At 45.7% G+C, this 24518-nt stretch overlaps 1 protein-coding gene across 5 annotated transcripts in view; it reads left to right on the forward strand.

Moving 5' to 3' along the window:
* Window positions 1-24114, forward strand: part of LOC111842967 (INSC spindle orientation adaptor protein) — a 38678-nt gene extending 14564 nt beyond the window's left edge. For 4 of the 5 annotated variants that reach the window (XM_023810161.2, XM_023810152.2, XM_023810169.2 and 1 more), the window contains 12 exons: window positions 4526-4871; window positions 6011-6063; window positions 6483-6606; window positions 7846-7959; window positions 12114-12239; window positions 15964-16059; window positions 16149-16320; window positions 16911-17089; window positions 19164-19230; window positions 19824-19979; window positions 20560-20636; window positions 23164-24114. In XM_023810161.2, the coding sequence (XP_023665929.1) occupies window positions 4526-4871; window positions 6011-6063; window positions 6483-6606; window positions 7846-7959; window positions 12114-12239; window positions 15964-16059; window positions 16149-16320; window positions 16911-17089; window positions 19164-19230; window positions 19824-19979; window positions 20560-20636; window positions 23164-23292 (1639 nt within the window). In that variant the 3' untranslated portion in view covers window positions 23293-24114. The remainder of the gene's footprint in view (window positions 1-4525; window positions 4872-6010; window positions 6064-6482; window positions 6607-7845; window positions 7960-12113; window positions 12240-15963; window positions 16060-16148; window positions 16321-16910; window positions 17090-19163; window positions 19231-19823; window positions 19980-20559; window positions 20637-23163) is intronic. The other variant, XM_023810175.2, reaches the window with a different exon arrangement.
* Window positions 24115-24518: the final 404 nt, after the last annotated feature.

Here is a 24518-nt window from a genome sequence, read left to right on the forward strand (position 1 = left end):
AATTACCTCTGATGGGAATTTTTATTTTTTGGGAGGGGTTCTTTAATTGTACACCGATTAGACGGATATAAGGGTAATTTTAAGGTTCCGCCCTCCTTTGAAAGCGGAGCATCAGGGCTGGCTGTGTTTTGATGCCACACTGGGTTTTAACCCCTGCTGTTGCCTGAGGAACCTCTCTGTCTCTATCTGCCTGTTTACCTCTGTCTGTCTCTTTGTCTCTGTCTGTCACCCTCTTTCTCTCTCCTTCTCTCTCTCTCTCTTTCTCCCTCATCCTCTCTGCGTCACTCTGCTGTGCTTTCCTCTCTCACCATGTCTCCTGCATACCTCTCTCTGCCTTCCGGATCCAGTTAGTTGTTATTTTTTTTAAATCATTTACTCCTTCCTTTTGTGTGCCTCTGGCTTCTCTGTTGCAATCTTGCAAAACCGTACCATTTTTAAATTGTTAAATAAATTTTGGCTTTAAGTGAGTCATTTGTGTCTCTTAGTGGAATAATTTCACTGCATTTCTAGTCAATATTAGCACCCCCTCTTCACAGTTGTGGGTCATAGATCATCGCCGATGGAGGGGGGGGCACTTTTCCACAATGGTGCAAAGCAGCTCTTTATGAAGACTGCAATCATGGCTAAAACTTTCTCATGGCTTCCGGGGCCTGCTCCTCAGAGTCAGCATGCGTCGATGAATCAACACCGAATGGGACTCTGCGTTCTGTCACTATTAATGCCAGTAACAGAAATGGGAGCCAAATCATGGATACGGCATCTTTATGTAACGTACCGCTTTAGGATGCATGATTCATCCAGTTTTTGGACGGTCTGCCATTGTTAGGTTTATGTAATCAATGTCACACAATGAATAGGGTGGCTCCCTGCTGGAGGTACGATTGACACACAGGGCAGGATGCTGGTTCATCACAGGACACGCACAGATAGCGATTCAGAGGCAGCGGTCTGCCGAACCTGCATGTCTTTGGGCCATGATGGAAAAGCAGAGTGCCTAGATGGTCCTGTAAAGTTCTGTTCGGTTAATAAAGCATAAAACTCTTCAGAGTGCCACTCTGACAAACGCTGCGGAATACACACCTCAGTAATTGCTCAGCTATATACTTTAAAGTGTCATCTTCTGTCTGTAGGATTCCGTTTCCGCCACAGCTGTGACAAAGGCCTCGCGCCCCTTTGGTTGATCTCCTCCTTTCAGTTCCGCACACCTTTCTTCTTGCTGAGGCCTCCCTGCATCATGCCCCGTGCGTGATGGTTGCTCTCCCGGGGGCCGGTGCTTGTTTTCGCACCGCTGAGCCGGGCTGAACCCACATGGCTTCTCATGGTGTTGCCGGCAGACCCTGCTGTTTACTGCTTGCACAGTAATTGCTTTCCGTGACACCGAGGAGGTACAGAAAATACAGTACATGTACAGACTCTCAATATCCACATTGATCTTTAGCTTGACACATTTAAAAATGAGTTAACAACATTAAGTTCATTCTTAAACCGCGACCCAGATGGATTAAGCGGTATAGATAATGGATGGATGGAAGTTCATTCTTAAAAGGTGGTACGTTTGACCTCTGCAGCATCTCCTGCCCGGTGCTAACTGGGGCAGACCACAGGCTTTCCGTGCTGCTCTGGATAAGAGGATACACAGAGAGATTCTGCATTAAAGTCAAATTCCTTTCTGATGAATTGTGTAAATTTTAGCAAATCTGCAGCTCAGATCTTGGGCATGATAACCCAAATCAACAACATTAGACTTAACTGATGTTCATTTGATGTTTAACTGTTGTATAAACCACAAAAAGTCCTTTGCTAAGCATGTTGCCCTTATTGGTAAAATTAAGGATTTGTGAATGTAACCATTGATGTTTGATTTCATGTGTGTCACAGACACCTGCCGTTGGCCTGTTTTTATGCAGCAAGTACCTTAGAGTGACACGGTGGGTAGAGTGAGTCTCACTTTAGCACTCCTTAAACTTCCCATGGACCCCATAGGGGTACTAGAGGACTGTGCTTACACGCCCCCTGTCCCATGCAGAGGCTTATTCAGGACTGTGATTGTCATGCCTGAAAGTGCTTCATCAGCTGAATGCCACGACCTTGCGTGTAAGGAACCGTTTGGAATATTTCAGGCATGGCTATGGGTTTTCTAAATGTGGAGACTGAGTGGGGCGGTGGGGGGTTTATCCTGAACTGGTGAAATGAAAGGCTTTGAATGCTAACTATGGATAATCTGTGCCTCTCGAATCTAATTTCCTTAAAAAGGTTTTATCTGATAAATGGTGCTAGAGTATGTTTGATTGTTGTATCAAAGCGCATTTTCTCATGCATGCGTAATGGCAGCTGTGACCTTTTTGGGCAGCCCTGGTGATTAATGTGGGACAGTTGAGCGCTGTTAGACGCGGTACTGCCTGCCCCCCCCGCCCCTGGATATTCCCCCAGCCGGGGCTTCTGTAGGCGTGTGCAGCATGGGAAACATATTTGAACCCGTGACCTTGGACAACTTTGCGAAGAATGCAGGACATGTCGTCAGTTGGCATACAGAGAGTGCCCACTGTGGGTGGGGTGCAGAGACGCCTGCTGTTGTATGTTGGCGTACCTATGTAAATGGGGGCTTTCCATTCATTTCTATGGGAAAAATTCTAATCCCAATCACAACACTCTTGACCCCCACCCGGCCCTAACATTAACCATAAGTAATGAAACAAAATACAAGACTTTTGGCATTTTTTATTTTATTTTTTTTGCAATCCCAGATTTTTATAAAATTAAGGTTATCCGAACGGGTATCTGAAAAATGTCCCCAAAAGTAAGTAAGTCTGAGGTTTTACCACACTTTGGGGACGTTTTGGTCCCCAAGTGTGACCTATGCGAACGAACACACACACACACACACACACATACACACACACACACACACACACACACACACACACAGAGCAGAGGTGCAGCTGGTGGGATATAAGTAGTCTGGCCCAATGGAAACAAAGCCCTCCATCTTGGAGTGTTAGGAGGGACCATATGCCGCCTGTGTACATGAGCGTAAATAATAGGCTTCATTTCTGCCTCATTAAAAAAATAACAATCCTAACAGTTGCCAGAACCAAAAACGGCTCGGGGTGGCCTGTCACAGTGTCTGCACGCCATCGAAGCTGCTAATGAGTGAGTTAAAACATCTGCTTAGCAGGGATGCGAAGGGGTAAATAAACAAAGGAGCGTTTGTTATGAATGCTTCGGATATGTGGAGCGGCACACAGCCTCTGCAGCTGAGCTGCCCCCCCATCACAGGATGCAGGGTGTGTCACACACTGTCATGGCCGCACAGGGCTCTTTTGCTAACCTTAGATTTTTGCCCCCGTCTGCAAAAGGTGTGTTAATTTCCCATTTCGCTGATCTCCCAAAGCAACGGGAATCCCTGTTAAATCCCTGGGTCATTATACCCAGGGAGGGGCTGTTTGCTTGCTCTTACACTCTTATTAGTGTACCTGCTCCTCAGCTGCGAAATGACAGATTGGGGGGGGGGAGGGGTGCCGTTTCCATAGCATATTGCACTATCGATCATTTTTTTAGGTCAACCTTTGACCAAGTTCAGCCAAGGTTCTCTTCGGAAGGACCGTTACTGCGTCATCGGGTGGCCTTCATCGGGGGGGGGGGGGTGACGGATACCTGCGGAAGCCGGATTTGGGAGCGGCTTAATGGCCTGATGAGGGTTTATGAGAGTGCTCACCTTCAGCACACAGCACCTAGAACCCCGTAATAACATGACTATATGCTGGAGACCAGGAGATTAATTTCATTGATAATTTCCTGTCTGCCCCGGTTCCAGCTGGAATTGCATTTAAGGAGGGTGACCTTCTGCTGCCCGGGAGCATTTATTTTTTCTAAATTGTTTTTTTTTTTTCCCTCCTTATCATACTTTTGTCTAGGAGCCAGTGCAACTTGATTTTTTTTTGGCTGGAATGATGACTAATTACAGCGTCTCGGCGGATAGCCCCACTGCCTCGCACCCGGGCCGGGGATCTGAACCCAAACTGCCCGGCATGTGAGGCCTTCCCCTCTGTTCTCTGGGTTTCCTCTCACCGTCCAAAGAAAAGCTGTTGGGTTAACTGCCTTCTCTAAAATTGCCTGCGGTGTGTAAAACATGCCCTGCGATGGACTGGCCTCCTGCCCAGGGTGAACACCAGCTTTGTGCCCTGTACTACCTGGCATAATCGCCTCACCCACAACCACCCTCACCAGGATAAGTGGTTAGAACAGGGTTATTCAAATCACGGTCCTCAAAGTCGCTGATTTTCCAGCCTTCCTTTACCTGTGAGCCAGGTGTGAAGCCTCTAGCCAATCAGAACCAGTAATTATTAAACTAACCACATGGGAGAACTGAAAACGAGGCCTGGATTTGGAATCAAGGGCCAGATTTGAGGAGTCCTGGGTGAGAATATGGAAGTATGGATGGATGGAAATATTACAGTTCTTGGGGCTGATTACCCACCTGACCTGGGTGAGTGAGTGACCCCCCCCCCCCCTCTGCTTTTGGTAGGCTCCACACCCTGCAGGTGGACTCGGTGCAGCGCTGGATGGAGGACCTCCGTCACATGACCGAGGTGGAGTGCATGTGTATCCTGCAGTCCAAGCCCATCAGCGTGGAGGAGGAGGCGGGGGCAGGCGAGCTCATCGTGGGTGGGGAGCGGGCAGCGCGCGACGGCCTGCAGATGCTGCTCCGGCGGGCATTCGCTGTCAGCGCCGAGCTGGGCAAGGTCTTCCATCGGCTGGAGAAGGGCCGCTGGTCCCGCGTGCACAGCACGGCCGTCAGGGTGCACAGCCATATGCGCTCGCTGGTGCACGAGTATTCCTCCGTCCGCGGCTCCCTGCCCGAGATGCAGAAGGTACGGCGGGTTTTTAACCATGCTTGTGTGACCATGTGACCAACACCTGACCCGAGCACCTGTTCGCTATGTGTGTGTCTCTTGTCTACCTCTCGGTACACTTTAACGAACTTTAGTAGAGCTGATATGATAAAGCTGGGCGCGTTCACCGTGGCACCGCCTGGAAAGCGCCAGTGACGTGCTCTTGACTCACGGCACAAACCGGCCTTTGCAGGTCGTGATCCCCCAGACTTCATAGAGGACGTTGGTGGGTGCCCCGGCGTACAGCTTTCCCGTTCTGTAACCGATTTGTATTTATTACTGAGAAGCTGAAGATTGACTCTCATGACCCATACAACATGTAGCCATTCTATGCAGTATAAAAGGTCTCCCTCCAGACACGAAGATGGATTAGATCTTCATGCTTTTACGCTCATTTTCCTCATTCCGGATTTTCCAAAGTAACTGACTAAATTTTCGTAGGGAGAAAAAAATAGCCAGCATCAGTAATCTCTATAGACACTGGACATAAATTTGTGGAAAAGGGTAATATTTGGCCCCAAAATGTCTGAGCCTGTCTCATTTTGCATGAAGACAATTGCTCAGCCACATTATGTGTGGGCTGCCTAGTGAAGATTGATATTGTGCCTTAGATCGGGAGGCCAATCAGAATGAGTATAATCATCTGTAAACTTAATGGAGACTGAGCTCTTGTAATTGCAGATTAAATGTCCATGCCGATTGCTTCCACAGTCAGTGACATCCCATAATTCCAGAAGGCAGACATGTGAGATTGGATTCATGGAAATTGGTTTGATCTTTCTTACTGCAGGCTGAATATAGATTTAGGTGTAATATAGTTGATGGCATCTCATTGTTCAACTACATATTCTTTTTAAGCATTGAGGATTTTAGTAGAAGTATACAGTATTTAAATACCGGCATCAAGTGTATTTGACTAGGAGGTGTAAATTTTGGTTCTACTGCTTGTCAGTTTGTTCACAGCTTTGTTCACCCTAGACCCTCAATCAGCATATCCATTTAGCTGTATCTCACAGTAGAGTTTCTGTTCCCTGGAAATGGTTTCTATGTCACGCCGGGAACACAGATCTCTCATGTGGAACAGCTGATGTCTCCCATATGTCCCCCTCTGTCTACAGTATGAGAAGTCCCTGCTGGATAAGTGCCTGGAGCTCACCACCATCACCGAGAGGTATTACACTGGACGCAACACCGATCCCTCCTATGGGAGTCATGCTTGACCGGCCCTTTAATTCATTCAAGAAATGTGAAACTCTTACCCTTAAGTCATGGGTTATTATAAACAGGTTGCTAGTTATCTGATCCCTGTTATGTGAACTCTCTCCACTTTGGTTATTCTGATGGATCAGTGCATATAATTCAGGGGTCTCCAACTCCGGTCCTGGAGAGCTACCAACTAGTCAGTTTTCAATCCTACCTGGCTTCTGATGAGCCACACCTGTTCTCAGGTAAATCCCAGGGCCAGGTGTGGCTCATCAGAAGCCAAGTAGGATAGAAAACCTACTGGATAGTAGCTCTCCAGGACCGGAGTTGAAGACCCCTGATCTAATTAATAGGTGTTGTTATAAACAAGTCCTGCTCTTTCCTCAGGTGTGTGCACACTGAAGATGAGTTCCTCTTGAGGTCAATGAAAGAAGCCACCCAGGAAATACTGACTGACATCAGCGACTCGTTCAGCCAGATGATTGACATGGCCTTGGCCAATGAGATCCAGGTGAGAGGACCACACCCCCTTGGTGCACACTATGAGTTCTTAACTGAGAAATGTCTGTACCCTTTACCGCTTTATTTTTTTGCCATCTGAGTGATGTGTCTGTCTGGTTCCTGATTTTGTGATTTTAAGTTTTATAGAGGAAGCCACATATTAGAAAGTGAGCCTTAAGGGGATACATGGTTCAATGTATTCAGACGACGTCAATTTGGGAAGCAGGTGTTTTCCCAAGAGCTTCCTGAGAAGCAGCTAGCAGCCCCCCTAACAAGGACGACTTGAGAGACAAGTGGGTTGTAAATAAGCCAACAGTAACTGTGAAAGCCGGACCGAACAGGAAAAACCACACCCATGTCTCCATCCAAAACGGGGGTCCCTAGCCAGGGTTTCATCTTTCATAGCCACCAGTTAGTTGGACTCCTCTCTGATTTTATGTGAGGGCTCCGTCGTTGTGTAGGAAGATCTTTGTGGGGAGCTCTGTCGTTTATAATACACGTAGGCCCCGTAAAGGGACGCTGTCGTGTAACAGTTCCATATTTCATTTGTGGTGAAATCCTTGGAATTTCAGTCACTACCTTCATCCTCAAGGTTTCATGCTCTCAAGGTCCTGATATGTTTGAAACATGCATTCCACGCTGCATTTTATTTATTTGGCAGCTACTTTTATCTAAAGTGAGGTACAGTTGAGAAAGCAGGATCAGACAGTCCCTGGGGCAATTTGGCACTTAAGGGCCTTTCTTAGGGGTCCAACTGTGAGATCTGCACCGCAGGCCTGGCATCCTAACCCTCGCCGTATGGCTACCCCTAAAGGCAGTCTTACAAGAAATAAATTCCTATACAAACAAACTGTGGCATTATAAATAATTAATATGTGTAGTTACCCAGAGGGGAGGAAGGTTACTTCTTAAATTGCTGCAGTAGCAAAACGACAATGATAAAGAATTATTACTTTGCTCCATAAGTCTAGATAATTGAGTTCGATTAGACCTGGCCGATGGAATGTACTCTGCTTTCTGTGAAAATGTAACATTTCCTTTATTTTCCTAAATAACCTGATTATACAGGATATGAAAGCTGGAACCTTTTTAACTTTGGAAGCTGTCACATTCGCCCGCTTTGTGACCGGGTCGCTGGACAGCCAGCCAGCTCCGAACTCTGCAGCCTCTCACCTGCCAGTCGTATTGGCTGCGTCGCCTTCGCTTCATGCAGCTGAACTCTCATGAAGCCCCTCCCACCCCTTAACAGATTCTGATCCGTCAAATTGAGACGTCAGACAACGTCTACACCATAGGGGGCGCCATCAGCAGCCTCCTCTCCCTGACGCAGGACGGGCCGCAGCTGTGCAGCATCATTGCCAAGGTGAGTCATTCTCCCCACCCACCGCTGCTCTGCTGCTCTGCTGGTCTGCTGCTCTTGGTGGTGAGATCCTCCATGACACACGTTTCCTGGCCAGGAGGTCAGGTAGAAGTTTAAACTCAAGCTAGGCCAAGATGTGGGGGTCTTTGGCAGAAGGCCGTGTTCACAGCCTGCATTACGCACTTTTTGGGTGTACAGTCAGTGCACAAGTGCCTGGCCCCCGATCAATATCGTCTCTCCCCGTCAGGTCCACCTTTTTCGGGGGATGGGGGCACAGGGTTAGAGCAAAACTGAGCAGCTGCTTTTTCTTGAGATTATGTGTCATCATCATAAGTTGAGGGGGAAAACTGAGCAGATGATTAGCCGTTCTGGGCAGACTGACCGATGAGAATGAGAGCAGCATTCTGTGGACCTGCTACCACAGAGTAATGGGCTCAGATCCCAGGCTGGACTCTGCTGTTTCCTCCCATATTTGAGATAATTATCCTGACATGTTTTCTATAAAATCTTAAGCAAACTGCAACTAATTTTCTTTAGTCTCCATCTGGAGAAGTCCTGCAGACTGTCATAGAGAGAGCTGCTTTGAGACGCTTTTTCAGATTGGCATTGTGAACGCAGTCGTCGCCTTCGTTCTGCTTGAGTGGCAGCATCGAGACTAAGCATCTCCTCTCTAGCTGTTATCGTCCCTGGCTGCCTGCCCATGCAACCAGGGGAGCTTGGTAGTGGGGTGACGGGGTAAAAGCAGGGCAGATAAGAGTAGGCTGTATGAGGGGCTGGAGGCAGGAGTTCCACTGCGTAGACCAGGAACTTTATGGAATAAGTCGGAGGTTGGTTACAGGGTGCGCTTATCCTCTGGCCCCCCAGAGGGCGCTATTTTAGGGTCTTCAGGTGGCGTTTGAATGCGTCCCCATGCAGGCTGGGTCTCCGGGTCGGTCATTGCCGAGGCAGCAAGCCGCCAGGAGTCACAAAGGAAGCGTCTCTGGTTTTCCTTGCCTTCTGTTAATGATGCAGGTGGTCCCGCCAGACAATCTGAACGCCTGCCAGCCCGTCAAACATGGGGGCGGAAATCGCAACCGTGATTTAGTGTAAATCAGATTAACGGCCGTGCCCCCTTTTGTATACGCTTGTGGTAATGTGCATCTGACACGTTTCACCGTGTATGTTTATGCTGGCAAGTGGTTTGGTGTTTGGTGGAAGATCTTAGATTGATGATTTCAGCTTAATTTTAGAGCACAAGCATTTTGATAGCCATTAATTTGTGTGAATGGAGAGGTTCAAGCAAAGTTCAGGGCTGTTAGCTTAATATGGTGTACTAATTGAAATCACACTTCCATTAGTTAGATTATATGTTTTTATATAGAAACAAATGTGATATCTTTAAAGATAAGATTGAACTGATCTGTTGAAGCTGCCCCTGTATGGTGTGAATTGGTGTGAATTGAATATGTGATACATACCCACCTGATTGTGCTGTTTGGATTTCATTATTTTTGCGCAAACATTACTTTCACCACATTCAGAATTTAGAAAGCTTTCTGTAGGAATCTGTGCAGTAAGTAGATAGTTAAACTGCTGTCTAAGCAGTGTTATTATGATTTCTTAATTTAGTTTTTGTATCATTTTCAGTTTCATCTTCAGTTTAACTTAGCTTCAGAATAAGGTTGCCATTGAATGAAAATGTCACTTTGCCTCACCATAGCGGGGAGTTCGGTACATGGAAATGACATACCGTGAATCTCAAAATCGTTGAATATTATTCCTGAATATTCAAAAGAAGGAAGTGAAATGGAGCGTATCAAAATTCCTAGACTGTTACATAACAGTCTTAACCTTAACCCCCAAAACTTATCACATGCCGGCCCGATTTCAGGCTCAATGGACGTGCAACTTTGGACTTTAATAGTTCTGCAAATATTTTGGAGAAGGAAGCGATGGACTGTCACTACAGTCAGTAGTGGATTTGAGTCACACATGCGCTGCAAACACTCTTTGTACCTGCATAGAATTTAGTGATCAGTGATCATTGTTGACACACCATAGCACAACAACAAAATGTGTCCTTGGTATTTAACCCATATGTGACATGGTGACATAGCAGGGGGCAGCTAATTCAGCACCTGGGGAGCAGAGCTTGGGGGCGGTACCTTGCTCAGGGTACCTCAGTGGTGCCTTGCTGATCGGGAATTTGAACCAGCAATCTTTCAATTACGAGTGAGCTTCCTTAACCACAAGGCCACCACTGCCCTGCATGTTCTTGTATGGCAGGCAGTTTCTATTGACAATTCTACTTTAAAATTTAAAACTGCCTTTTGTATTTTACAGGAAGCTTTTGATTATTAAAACTGTGTGATGCAGTGCATGACTCCTCTTTTCACTTGCAGGTTTATGCTAAAATTGTTTGAATTCAATTTTTCCCCTGATAAATCTACACTCAATACCACATGATTACAAAGTAAAATCAGAATTTTAGAATTTTTTGCACATTGAAAATAAATTGAAACCTCACATTAACATAAGTATTCAGACCCTTTGCTGTGACTGCATTCCATTTCCATTGATCTTCGAAATGTTTATACGACTTGTTAACCTAAATCCAACATAGGTTCATTTACCTGATTGAATGTAAACTGGAAAGGTGCAGAACTGCCTATATAATGGTCCCACAGTTGACAATACATATTGGAGCCGGCTGTGTTCCTGTTGTTTTAGAGGTGTCTGTCTCCCGTTTGCATATGAACGAGGCCACACAGACACCCCGCTGGGCCGTAGATCCCAGCCAGAGGGCCTTCTGACGGAGACTCTGCCTTTCCTCATTCATAACATAATTAACTGATAATGTAGCCTTTGCTTAGCGAAGGTTGCCACGGGCGTCCTGTTTCCTCACCACGTTCGGTAAAATGCATTTAGTCTTTATAAAAGTGATATTGTCATTAATGCCCCAGGGCCGGTGTCCCCCTGGGTGCCTGGATTGTGTATTTTGCACCAGACCTGCTGTGCTCTACCTATGCCAAGACAGGTTATTTAATTTCTGTGTGGCTGATTAAGAGGGGGCGTCGGCCAAAGTACACGGCTGACGGGGGGGTTTGAAAGGGAGCCTCGGAGCGGCACGGAGCAGAAGATGACGGAGATCAGTCTGCCGCGGATGAGTGCCATTAGCTGCCCCATGGCAGTGGCCTGTGGGATCGACTCCTGTGTGCCGCCCGCGGAATGAGGCCGCTTATTAAGATGATGCGGGAAGGCAGCGCTTGTTGTGGGTAATCCAGCACTTCACGCAGGGCGTTTGGTGAGCTGCCATCTTTCTGGGTGACAGCTTCCCTCCTGCTGCATATTTTAGGCCGCTGAACAGTGTGAAAATTAGGATGTTGTTTTTTGTAATTTCCCCCTCCCCCGCCCCCTTATTCGCATAGCAAATGACTGCGGATTCCTATGAGAAAGGTAGACTATTTTCAGCCTTTCAGGATGTGAAATTAAATATTCATAAAGATGATTTTATGAATAGCCAAATATTTAATAAGCAGTTGTGGTGTGTGTTATATTTTTAAACACAATAATTTAGTCTTTATATTCTTTTTTAATTGTATAAATAAATTATAAGCCCAGTTTCATTCAGTAATGGCCTTGTATCTGCACGGAGGCATTGGGTGGCATGCTATCCTCTGATTTGGTTCCAAGTACCACATCCTCTCATCTCTCATCCAATAAGCTGGTGGCATGTGGGAGGGGCTAAAAACAAAAGGAGGAGCAATGTTGCCCTCCGTCCTGGCAGCAAGCAACTCATGGGTACTGGCTCGCAGGGGAGACATAAATCGCAGCTGATTCCTTCTTCCCTTTACTGTTTCGGAGACTGTTTGTTCCATGTTCAGTGGCAAAATGTCATAATAAGAAAGATGACACAGGTCAGGTTAGCTCAGAGAGAATACCTCAAGCAGCTGGTTCGGAACACGGCGCGCAGCGTATGGTATCAAGTCCGTAATGCTGATAATCAAAGTATTAGTTAACAGGGCTTTGAAGATACGATCTAGCAACAGCTGTGAACTTTTAACCACCCAGAGGCGTCAAAATGATAGTGTTTTCATTATTTGCAGACCAGTGCCGTGTTTTCTCCAGAAAAGGGCGTAAGACCTCTAATTGCCATGCTTATGTCGCTCTCTCCCCAGGAGGGGGCAGTGGTGGCCCTCTTCAAGATCTGCCGACAGGACTGCTTCAGCTGCCTGTATGCCCACGCCCTCAGGACCGTGGCCTCCATCTGCTGTGTGGAGGAGGGTATCAACCAGCTGGAGAAGGTAGCACAGGCCGCTGTTCTTACCCTCTGTATGATCACTCTGTTGTTTATGGCCTCTGAGATTGATAAATCACTAGAACCCTCACCTGGAGACAAAAGTGGAGGCGATAGAGACACTGCAGAACAAGTCATACTCTGAAAACTATTTTTTCGATTTGCCAGCTTATAAAAACTTAAATAGATCAAAATAAATCCAAAAAACAGAATACATATTAACCTTTACTCTCACTTTCGCATATGTAACAATTTGTTCTGTTCTTGTTTGAAACCGGTGGAAACACAGCCAGGTTCTCAAAAGCCCGATGAGAACCAGCCCCGTACCGGCTCCGTGTTGGTGGAAACAAGGCACATGTCTACTGGGGCTGCGCTCAAGAGGGTGTTGACCGACAGAGGAGGGTTTTTGGGTTTGTTTCACTGACTGGCTGGATTGTGCTTTGACCGCAGCTGTGATTCTGTGATCATGGCTAATTAGCAAAAAGCAAAGGAGGTATGTCCCGGTGCAAAGGGAATGTGAATGTATGTAAATCTGGGTTCGCACCAAGCTGACGGAAAAAATTAGCGCCAAGTAAGGTCAATGAACAATTGGCTCCCAAAAATTAGTGCTGGAACACATCAGCGCGACTAGAGGTGATGCTTGACATACAGCCCAATCAGAGAACTTGCTCTCACCAACTTGCCTCAACATCGATTCAACATCAGTCGGCCAAAACAGCACCAATGGGGACCAACCGTTTCTGACCGTGCCGCACACACCAGCATGTCAGACAGTCACCAGCTCTCATGGTCAGCCAGACGCCTTTCAATGGGTGAAATGGCTGGTGCGTTCCGGGTTTAATGTGTAGCCTTGGGTTAGGTCACTTAGAGAACATCCAGAGTATACACCTGGCATTTCTCAAGCCACCTGGCGATTGGTCTCTGTGAGGACCTTGAGTTCCCCTTTGTCAGCCCTAGCTGATCATCAGCAGAGCAGCAGCAGGACCATCTGTGTCACGTGCCGGGTAGATTGCGGGGTGGAGTACTTCCAGTCTGCACCTCCCATGATTCTCTGCCCATTACTTGGTCTTTTCACACGGCTCCATCAGCCTGCAGTGAGTCTCACAGAATGTCAAATAGACTGGTTCTAGAAGCAGCGGGCCAATGGAAATGTCACCCTGTCCTGTCAGTGGCACTCTTCCATACAACACCCAGTCTGATGTCCCAGTCCCTGATTCTATCTGCCTCTTATCCACGAAGGCTCATCTGATACTGCCAGAGCTTCTGTGCTCCTGCAACAAAACGACAGAGGGAGCAGGGCACTGTGGTTCCGAACACAAAGGCTGTCTCTTCAAATTGGTTATATTAAGTATGACAGCGATAATGCTGCATCTTCCCTCAATGAAATGATGAAAAATTTCAGTCAATAAACTTTAAACTTTAAATCTTTGCCATTTGCTGGTCACTGGCAAACAATGAAAACACAGGAATCTACGGCTTCTTCAGATGCTGTTAAATGCAGGAAAATGTGGATTTTTGCAGCCTGCAGCCCTTTGGGGTCCTACTAAAGACGACACGCTATGCTGTAGCCATGGTATGTTTCCTCTCCTGATTCGGAGGCGCAGTCAGGCGTAGAAGAGCAGGCAGGATAATGAAGGCGAGGAACGCACTTGGAGGGGGTGTCTCAGGGGTGTTCTGAACGTAAGCAATCACTGAGCCTCGAGAAAGACACCTGTCACGGAGGGGCGGTGGCAGGGGACCAGAGCGGAGACGAGCAGACCTGCTCACAGTTTACATACACGCTGTTCTCACGCACTGTACTCACGCACTGTACTCACCATTGTCATATGCTGTATTGCTGTACTAGCTTACCATACTCACATGTTGTACCATGTATCATTCTTATAGGCTGCTCTCACACGGCGTATGCTCTCACCCGCCATCTTCCTACACGCAGTAGGCACTCACACAGCATCTTCTCGCACGCAGTACGCGCTCACCCGGAATCTTCTCGCACACAGTACTCGCTCACCCGGAATCTTATCACACGCAGTACTCGCTCACCCGGAATCTTCTCGCACGCAGTACTCGCTCACCCGGAATCTTCTCGCACGCAGTACTCGCTCACCCGGAATCTTCTCGCACGCAGTACTCGCTCACCCGGAATCTTCTCGCACGCAGTACTCGCTCACCCGGAATCTTCTCGCACGCAGTACTCGCTCACCCGGAATCTTCTCGCACGCAGTACGCGCTCACCCGGAATCTTCTCGCACGCAGTACTCGCTCACCCGGAATCTTCTCGCACGCAGTACTCGCTCACCCGGAATCTTCTCGCACGCAGTACTCGCTCACCCGGAATCTTCTCGCACACAGTACTCGCTCACCCGGAATCTTCTCGCACGCCATATGCACTTACTCTGCGTCGTAGTACACTACACAGACTCAGGTGGGTATAAATGCAGCAGAGTGGAGCTTCACTGGGTGGTATCTGGATTTTCTTCAGCAATGGAGGTGAGAAGTATGAGACTTATTACAAAATTTAAAAAAATGTGTATCATTCAGTTAAAACAATCCATTTCTGTTTTATTTCATCTGATGAACAAAATAGACATAAAGTGTTAGTTCTAGACATGTGCAGACAAATCTGAACTCCATGTGTTAAAATGCATATTTGGGCAGTTGTGTAGGTGAATCAGCTTCATCCAACCAGTTGAATACTTTGTGTCTGTGACTCTTTATATTCACCTGGTTGGTTGAAACAAAACCTTGGTTTGGATTTGTACTTTCTGGAACTGAACTTTTCACCTCTGTCTGTAGTTTGTTCCTTTTGTGAGTCACTTCCCCAACACTGCAGGTGATATTGTTAGTGAAAGTTTGTGCAACTGCGCCATCTGTTGGAAAATAGGAGCAAAGACTGCTTCTATATCATTAAACTCTTTGTAGAGACTCATCAGTTGTCACAGTCCCACAGCTTTTGGATTAATTTCTGTATTGCAGTCAGGCCAGCTGACGCATAATATTGTATGGGACTGCCTTTTTTAAGGGGCCAGCGGTAACATAAACTGTTTTTGAGTTGACGGGATGTGGACCCCTTGGGATCAATGATTCCCCTGTGGGGCAGTGGGCTCACACAGATCATGACACACATGCCAATTCACACTGGGACATGTCCATAAAAATTGCTAATAAAATTGTTCCTAGAGCCATAATCATTTCTTGTTATATTTAGTGTTGGGTAAACGGCGTCCTGTAACACCACTACCTGTTTTTAACCTTTGCTGCATTGTACCAGATGTGTATTTTCATCAGAGCTATGCTGGTTTTCATAGGTGTAGCAGCTCGACCTGGACCTGGGGGCTCCTGGAATGGGGGTGGGGGGGGGTGGTGGGTTTGACACCTTCAGTGAATCACTGTGCCTGGCCGCAGCCGGACTTGCTCCCGGCACCTCTGACATCTTAAATGATGATCAGGCAGAAGTTAAAAAAACGCTGGGTCTCATCCCAGGGCCCCTATCCAAGTCCCTACTTATATAAAAAAAAAATGCTTGGGCCAGCAGTTTCTGTGCCGCAGTGAAAGGGCTTTTATTAGATTACAGAGCCGTCTGACGTCAACATGTTAGAAAACAATTAAGGGGAACGACGTAATACTGAAGTGGGGGAATGGGGGGCGCTGTCAGGGCATATGAATGGGAGTGACTCTGATCCTAATGAAAGTGAAATTGATTAACATGACAGGGGCTTTCGATTTGACAGCCGATCGTGGTGGCTTATCTGTGCAACAGAACAATCTGGAAAAAGCGCCATCTAGAGGAATCAGCCGAGGTGTGGGATTTATCAGGATTGCCCCAGGTCGGTGGGGCAATTACCTCTTGTAGGTTCACCTGGGTCTGAGGTGGGCCACCCCTCACCTTTTTACTTGCGTGTGGCGCCCCCTGCAGGTGGATGGGATCCTGTGTCTGGCGGATATTCTGACAGATGAGAGTAACGCGGAGGCGGCCCGGGCAGAGGCAGCCGCTGTGGTGGCCCAGATCACTTCCCCCCACCATACCTTCACCCAGCACCTGGGCAGCTTTCTGGAGAACATGCAGGACATCGTCACCGCCCTCATCAGTGAGTCCCAACCTGCTAACAGGGGTTTTTATACAGGGTGTTTACCTGGGATAACTGGGCCTTACATACACTTTTGGTCGGTGTAAGATCAAGCTGAAAATGAGGGATGCTGCTCACAGATATCCTAAAGATATATGTGCGGAAACCATCTGTAACTTTCACATTACCTGTCACTGTGTAGCCTATAATATGGTTATAGATAAATCATCAAGCATCACAGCGCACTTATTATAAATCCTATTTAAATTAATCATTGAGGTAGCTGATAAATTTACTAATTTATCAGCTTTTATCCAAAGTGATGTACAATTGAGAAATATTAGCCAGTCCCTGGAGCAAGGGAGGGGTTAAGGGCCCTGCTCAAGGGCCCAATTACGGAATTATTCTGCTGACCCTGGGATTAGAACCGGCGACCTTCTGATCACAGGCACAACCCACTGCCCCAGATTTTTGCCTTCTGAAGGTGTTCTAGTGCAAAATGTATATTCTGGATTTAATAAACAACATCTGGCTGTGGTGTCTTTGAATGGATGAGGCTCTCTGGGCCACGTCGGGCCATGCGGCCTGTTAACTGCCGCTTCCCTCCGCAGAGCTGTGTCGCGACGCCTCTTCCGGGGAGTCCTTCCTGCTGGCCTCCGCCGCTCTGGCCAACATCACCTTCTTCGATACCATGGCCTGCGAGATCCTCTTGCAGCTCGGTGCCATCCACATCCTGTTTGGGGCGTGCAGAGATCGCCACCGTGTCGACACGCCTTACTCCAAAGACCAGGTACCCCCCCCCCCCGGCAAAGTCCTACATCAGAGGTGGCCAATCTTATCCGCAAAGGGCCGGTGTTTATGCAGGTTTTGGGGTAACCTTTAGGTCAGCTGTTCAAACCCAGGTGTGAGGACTCTTCAGTAATTAGTAATCTAATTAGGGAGTTGCAGCGCAAACCCACATACACACTTGGCCATCCCTGTCCTACATGAAACACCCCCAGCTTTGTGCTCTGATGGATGGTGCCGCCTGTTCTCCATCTGATGATATCACTGCTGCCATCACTCATGCATACAGGTGATGACATCATCACTGTGTATATGCATATGGGTAATCACAAGTCATACAGATAGTAGGTAGACTCTGATCTATTGACAAACTGCACATTATGAGGTCCTGCACTCAGTGCCGGTCAAAATCCACATAACGCCCCAGGCAAGCTTCACCGCTGTTGCCCCCCCCCCCCCAAAATATATGCACAAACAATGGGTGTAAAGAAACACAGATTTTGTTTAATTCAAGATTACCCAAGTAACAACAATTTAAACGTATATGAAATGCGTATATGAATCTTTAAAAAGTGGTGCTTTGTAGGAAATGCACAATTTAAAATAACTTTCACACCATATAACTAAACAAAGATGTAGGAATCTAAGAATAAATTGACAAACACAGTTATCTCTGGAACTATATACCATATACAAGTACATTGCAACACTTAAAGGTAGCACAATTGCAGTATTTTTACAACTGACATTCACCAACATTAAATGACTGACGTGACGTCAGGCACCTTTCAGGTTACAGGTACGCCTTCCTGCTGTCCTCTGTGACGGCATCGTGCGGGGCAGAGGGCACATCTCTGGTGCTTCTGCAGGGCACATAAATAACTATTTAATCATTCATTATTTTCACAAGAAATAAAAAGAAGTAGCCGACTGACTATGGGTGAACTTTGCGCATTCATTATCTAGCAAGCTTGTTTGGCTAACATCTGTGTTACCGATAATAGTGACGTGACAAGCAAATTTTAAGAAATGAAAGAATATAGGTACCTGTGTTGAGTATGAATCCCCTCTTCATACCCTGCTTGGTATGGGGGTTTTCGCTAAAACTCCTTAATTAAATTACTAATTAGAGGACTGATTGGCTGAAGAGTCCTCGCACCTGGGTTTGAACAGCTGACCTAAAGGTTATCCCAAAAACCTGAATACACACTGGCCCTTTGCGGATAATTTAACCACAAACCTGGTTACTGTCATTGTGTCTATTTCACAGCTGTTGAAATGACATTTGACTTGCATGTACCTGAAGTGCTGGTGGTATTTTGCCCTGTTCATTAGCTACAGGACTCAGACCCTACACTGCATGTTTTTCTTGTGTGCAGCGTTCGGTCTGTTGATGTCTCATTACCCATCTCAGTAAAATGTGAAATATTTGTAGGAATGAAAAGCATTCCTACAATTTATGTGATGGATGTATGTTTTTCATGTTGCACAAAGATGCTGGGAGCTGAAGTGTAATTTCATCATTTAATACTTAAAGTTCTCCAGTGAGTTCCAGTATTTCCATGGTAACCAGTGTGGCTGGTCAAAGCTAAGCTGTGCCTCTAACTCATTCCATTTTTGTGCTTCGAGGCTAAATGGCTAAACAGCACAGTTAACCCAACGCAGACCCCTGCTGCGTACCTTTGGACGGCACTGACAATTTGCTGCATTGCTAAAACAAATATAGGTCAACGTTTCTTTTAAATGATCTGATTCCTGCTCAGTGCTTATTTCAGCTTGCGTGCAGCTGGTTGTTAAGTTTTAACTGTAGTGTCCAATTACACCAATCTGTAATCATGAAATAACATATGTGACGTATCATGCATAACTGTAGCTCAACAAGTAGAGTCTTACACAATGCAGGGAGCATACATCATACAAAAAAATAATTGTAGCCCTTCCCTCTACTGTAAGTTGCTTTGGATAAAAGCATTAGATAAATGAAACAATGTAAAATGTGCAAATGTAGCCAAAGGCCACTTTCATTTGCGCTTTCATCTGTTATGTTTTCTACAGTTGTTTGGTTTGCCTCCTTTCAGGTTGCGACAATACTGGCAAACCTCTCTGTTCTGGAGCAGTCAGCCTCTGAAGTTCTTCAGGAAAATGGTACGTGCAGCAATTTGCTATCTGCGTGCTTTTTAGGCTGTATGGTTCATTTCCTGGAGGACATGCTGATTAAGGGAGCAGATCTCGGAACCAGGACCATTAAAGAATGTATATCAGACTTAATATCTAAATCCGCATTAATGATATACAATATAAAAATCATTACTGTGTATTTTTAGGGAATGTTTTCATCATTTATGGCACATAAATTGCCTATGGTTTGAGCGCACTTCTCATAATGGATTAGGGCGTATTTTTTTAAAAATGTGCAGTTCTAAAAAGCATCTGCAGATGGAGGCAAAGAGCCACAAAATCCAGAAAAAATGGTCAACCCTTTCCAATACAAATTATTTTTTATTATTTTTTTTTGTGAAAATGAAACTGATGCTTGCAAGAACTGCGGTGTGCATTATTTATATTACACATATCATTTTGCGTTTGTCCTGTGTGAGTGGAGCTCAGATTTCGCAGGAACATTTTATTTGTAGTGAAAACATTAGTGAGCAGGGATGGTGGGGGGGGGGGGGGGGGTGTTGTGTGCACATTCACACACATGCATACCCACTCTGTGTGTCCTGTCACGTTCATATCAGGTATTGAGCGACTGCTGCTGCTGCTGGCTGAAAAGCCATCCTCCTCCAGTCCATCAGAGGGCGCTGCCTGTGAGAGGGTGCAGCAGAAGGCGGCCGTCACGCTGGCCCGTCTGAGCCGGGACCCTGAGGTGGCACAGACGGCCATCCAGCTGCAGGGTACGCCTCTGCACACGTGCCTCTATCCAGGGCTGCTCGTAACCTTGAGTTTGGCTAACCTTGTAGTCGGTGTTTTCAATCATCCATGCAACTGAGTGACCAACACCAAAGTGCTTTTCAGAATTCACAGGTGCTTCACCAATATTTATTAAGTTTTGACTTCAATATACTACTACATTTTATAACTTACAGGTAAAATATAAAAATATAGCATACTTTACGTTACTGTGTCCTTGTTCAACTGCCCTGTGTGCCTTAATTGCCCCGAATGGCCTCCTCTCGTTTGTAAATTTCTTATGTTCTTATGTTCTCAGGGACAAATAAAGTTTTTTGAGTTGAATTGAATACTTGATAAAGGAAGCAGTGTAGTTAAAGTATACAATTTATTAATCCTAGTCTAACGATACTCGTCTTTCACTCGTGAAACTGATCATTTCAGTATTTCCTCAAATCATCTGTTTGAATTTGGTTTTACTAGGTAAACATTATAAACCGATGCTTATATTTACAGTATTAGTAACTAATGGAATAACAGTTTTCTTTCCTCTTTTTTATTTATTTATTTATTTTTTATTTCAAGCCATCCCTCATCTCATCGAACTGTGCCGCTCGCCAGCTGAAAGGAACAGCAGCGATTCCGTGCTGGTCGCCTGCTTGGTACGTCCCCCCCAGCCTGGGGCCGGCCCCGGCACTAGCGGGCTGGGATAGGGCGCCAGTCACCCTGAGAGTCGTTAAAGCGCTGCACGCGGCACCAGTGGGCCAAATTAGCACAAGGTCCTATTGATCAAAAGGAAAGGATGATGCGGGGGGGGGGGCGGGGGAGCGCATTAAGCCGGCATTTACACCCCTGCCCATTTCCTCTCCCGCCCTTTGTGTAATGAAATGTGTGATGTGTGGTGTTGGGGAGGCACGCGTTCCACCAGCTCCGTCACAGCCCAGGCCTCTCTGTAATGGCTCCCGTTTGAGACGATGCATCCTGAAAATGTCACCACACCAAGGGGTCTGATAATCGAACAGGGGCCGTGAGGGCTGCTAATTACACATGGCTCTATTCACTGCTTTCTGGGTATCAAGACTTTTTTTTTTCTTCTTCCCTCATTAATTTTGCAGTCAAACTACCCCGATGGTTAAATGTGCAGGCTACATGTAGAAGTGACTCTGTCCAGGTGACCTACACAGTCTTGTGCATGTGTTTAGACTGCAGGTGTCATATAACTGATGAAGATATGAAAATATGGGTCAGTCACATAGGTATATTGTGTTATATTGTGACATGTGCTTGTTGCATATCTATGCCAAGTCTGTTGTGTGGATGATCATTTATACATGAGAACATACATGTGTGCGTGTATGTGTGTTGGGGGGGGGATTGTATTTAAAACATATTACTTTTTAGGTTGTGGGAATATTTTTCAGGTCCCCACAATATAAACTTCAATTTTATAAATACAGTCCCGATCAAAAGTTTAAGACCACTTGAAAAATGGCAAAAAAAATCATATTTTGCATGGTTGGATCTTAACAAGGTTCCAAGTAGAGCTTCAACATGCAACAAGAAGAAATGGGAGTGAGACAAAACATTTTTTTGAGCATTGAAAACTATGCTTAAACTGAAACAGGCTGTTTTACAGCTGATGAAGTTTAGGACCACACCTCCAAAAAAACCCATAAACCCCCTCAAAACAGAAATCAAACTTCCAAACAAGAACTCAGTACTGAGCAGCTCCACCGTTATTGTTGATCACTTCAAAAATTCGTTGCGGCATGCTTCATGCAAGTGTTTCCATGAGGTCAGTGGGAACATTTCTCCAAGTGGTGAAGACGGCCACACAAAGGGCATCTATACTGTCTGGAATTGTTGTCCATTTTTGTAAACTTCCCTTGCCATCCATCCCCAAAGGTTCTGAATTGGATTTAGATCAGGGGAACACGCAGGATGGGCCAAAAGAGTGATGTTATTCTCCTGGAAGAAGTCCCTTGTCCTGCGGGCATTGTGTACTGTAGCATTGTCCTGTTGAAAAACCCAGTCGTTACCACACAGATGAGGGCCTTCAGTCATGAGGGATGCTCTCTGCAACATCTGGACATAGCCAGCGGCCGTTTGATGCCCCTACACCTCCTGAAGCTCCATTGTTCCACTGATGGAAAAAGCACCCCAGACCATTATGGTGCCCCCTCCACTGTGGCGCGTAGAAAACATCTCAGGTGGGATCTGCTTGTCATGCCAGTAACGTTGGAAACCATCAGGACCATCAAGGTTAAATTTTTTCTCATCAGAGAATAAAACTTTCTTCCACCTTTGAATGTCCCGTGTTTGGTGCTCTCTTGCAAAGTCCAAACGGGCAGTTCTGTGGCGTTCAAGGAGACGAGGCCTTTGAAGACGTTTTTTGTTTTTGAAGCCCTTCAGTCTCAGATGCCGTCTGATGGTTATGGGGCTGCAGTGGGCACCAGTAATGGCCTTAATTTGGGTCGAGGATCGTCCAGTGTCTTGACGGACAGCCAATTGGATCCTTTTTGGGTCTTCCACTTGACTTTTTTGTTCCATAACCCTTTACCATTTAAGAAATTCCAAATGATTGTCTTACTGCGTCCCACCTCAGCAGCACTGCGAGAGACCCTGCTTATGCAGCTCAACAACCCAACCACGTTCAAAAAGGGAGAGTTTTTTTGCCTTTGCCATCAGAACGTCTTGACAGTGTGACTACCTGACAGAAAATGACAATGAATCCACATCTTTGCACAGATTTGGTCTTTTAAAGGCATGTGGTCCTAAGCTTTTGATCAGCTGTGAAACAGCCTGTTTCAGTTTAAGCGTTGTTTTCAATTAATTGCATGCTCAAAAAATGTTTTGTCTCACTCCCATTTCTTCTTGTTGCATGTTGAAGCTCTACTTGGAACCTTGCTAAGATCCAACCATGCAAAATACGATTTTTTGCCACTTTTCAAGTGGTCTTAAACTTTTGATTGGGACTGTACTGTATCTGTGAATGCAATCAAAAGACTAAAAATGCCAAAGTCTTGTATTGGTTACTCATTGTCATTGTTAGTTATGCCCATAGAAATGATGTGAGGGTCCCCACAATGATAGTAATACACAAACTCTGTCTATTCGTGTGTGTCTGCGTGTGCTGTGCCAGTCACCAGCAGTAATGACAGCCGTACGCATGTGATCCTCTGCTTCCAGGCAGCCCTGCGCAGGTTGGTGGCCGTGTGCCCAGACAGCATCGAGGACGCCGACCACCAGCAGCTGATCAAGCCCCGTCTCGTGGACTCATTCTTGCTCTGCTCCAACATGGAGGAGAGCTTTGTGTAGGAGGGGGATTTGGGGATGGCTCGTATGTAAAATAATAATATATTAGTATATACGCCAATGATGTTTTTGCCAACAAAGAGGCATGAATTGGACTTTTACCACAGCATTTTCAGTCCCACTGTGGGTCTGCTTTGATAATTGCAGAATTTTGTTTTTAATTTAGTGATTGTCATAATAAATATCAAGAATATTTATTATATAGAACAAAAACCAGAGTTACTCAGTTAGACTTGCAACGTTCGGCAAACGCAGATGTTGGAACTGAAACTGACTTTTGAGGCTTTCATTGTGAACACAGGCATTGATCTCACCTCCAGCAGTGTGACTTGACTGATTAGAAGGATGTGAGACATTTGATACAAATTTTATATAAAAGCATGAAATAGATTGAACTGCCAGACATGCATTTCTTGTGTCAGCCTAAGCGCAGTTAGAGTGTCGAATCCAGTGAGCGAGACCAAGCTATTAAATATGAACTGACATTTTTTTTTTTTTAGAAATAACCATAGACATCAAGACAATTCCTCTAATCTTTTTCCATCAGCCACAGATATTTTTTTTTTTTTAGGAAAAATTCTATGTCTCGTGAACAATTATGAATGTTAGGGCAATAATTTGCTGTTGTGTTTGGCTCCATTTAAAATCACTTGGTGGTGCATGTTCTATTCCCAGTACTATTTATACTATTTATATGTGTTGGACAAATAAAAAATACCATTGTATGAATTTGGTGACAAACTTGTAGCAAAAAAGTAGTTTGTGTATCTCCTGTAAAGGGTAACAAATCAAAATTAAAGAGTAATGAATTTTAACGAATGAAAATGGAAGAGGATGTGTCGAATCCAGAACACAACACAGTCCATGTAGCCCGTTTGGCTGATTGTCAGTGCGATGTGAGTCGTGACGTAATAACATATTAAAAATGACTCTTCATTGATGAAGACATCAGCAATGCACCATCTCAACAAGCACATCAGTGAGATCTGTCTGGCTATAAGGATGGACTGAAAGGAAATATCCCGATATTTTTTATGAGCAGGATACCGATGAGCACTTTCCACTGTCACCATATGCCTTCATCAAGATGCCTAGCTAGCCACCTTCCATAATGAATGCTAATCATTCACCTCTGCTGGTGATGCCACACCACAAGATGGAAGCACCTGTTAACAGGAAATCTGTGGTATTTTCATAAATGAGCTAGTTTGAACTGCACATGGCTAGTT

Source organism: Paramormyrops kingsleyae, chromosome 13 (genome assembly GCF_048594095.1).
Source record: "Paramormyrops kingsleyae isolate MSU_618 chromosome 13, PKINGS_0.4, whole genome shotgun sequence".
NCBI classification, from domain to species: Eukaryota; Metazoa; Chordata; class Actinopteri; order Osteoglossiformes; family Mormyridae; genus Paramormyrops; species Paramormyrops kingsleyae.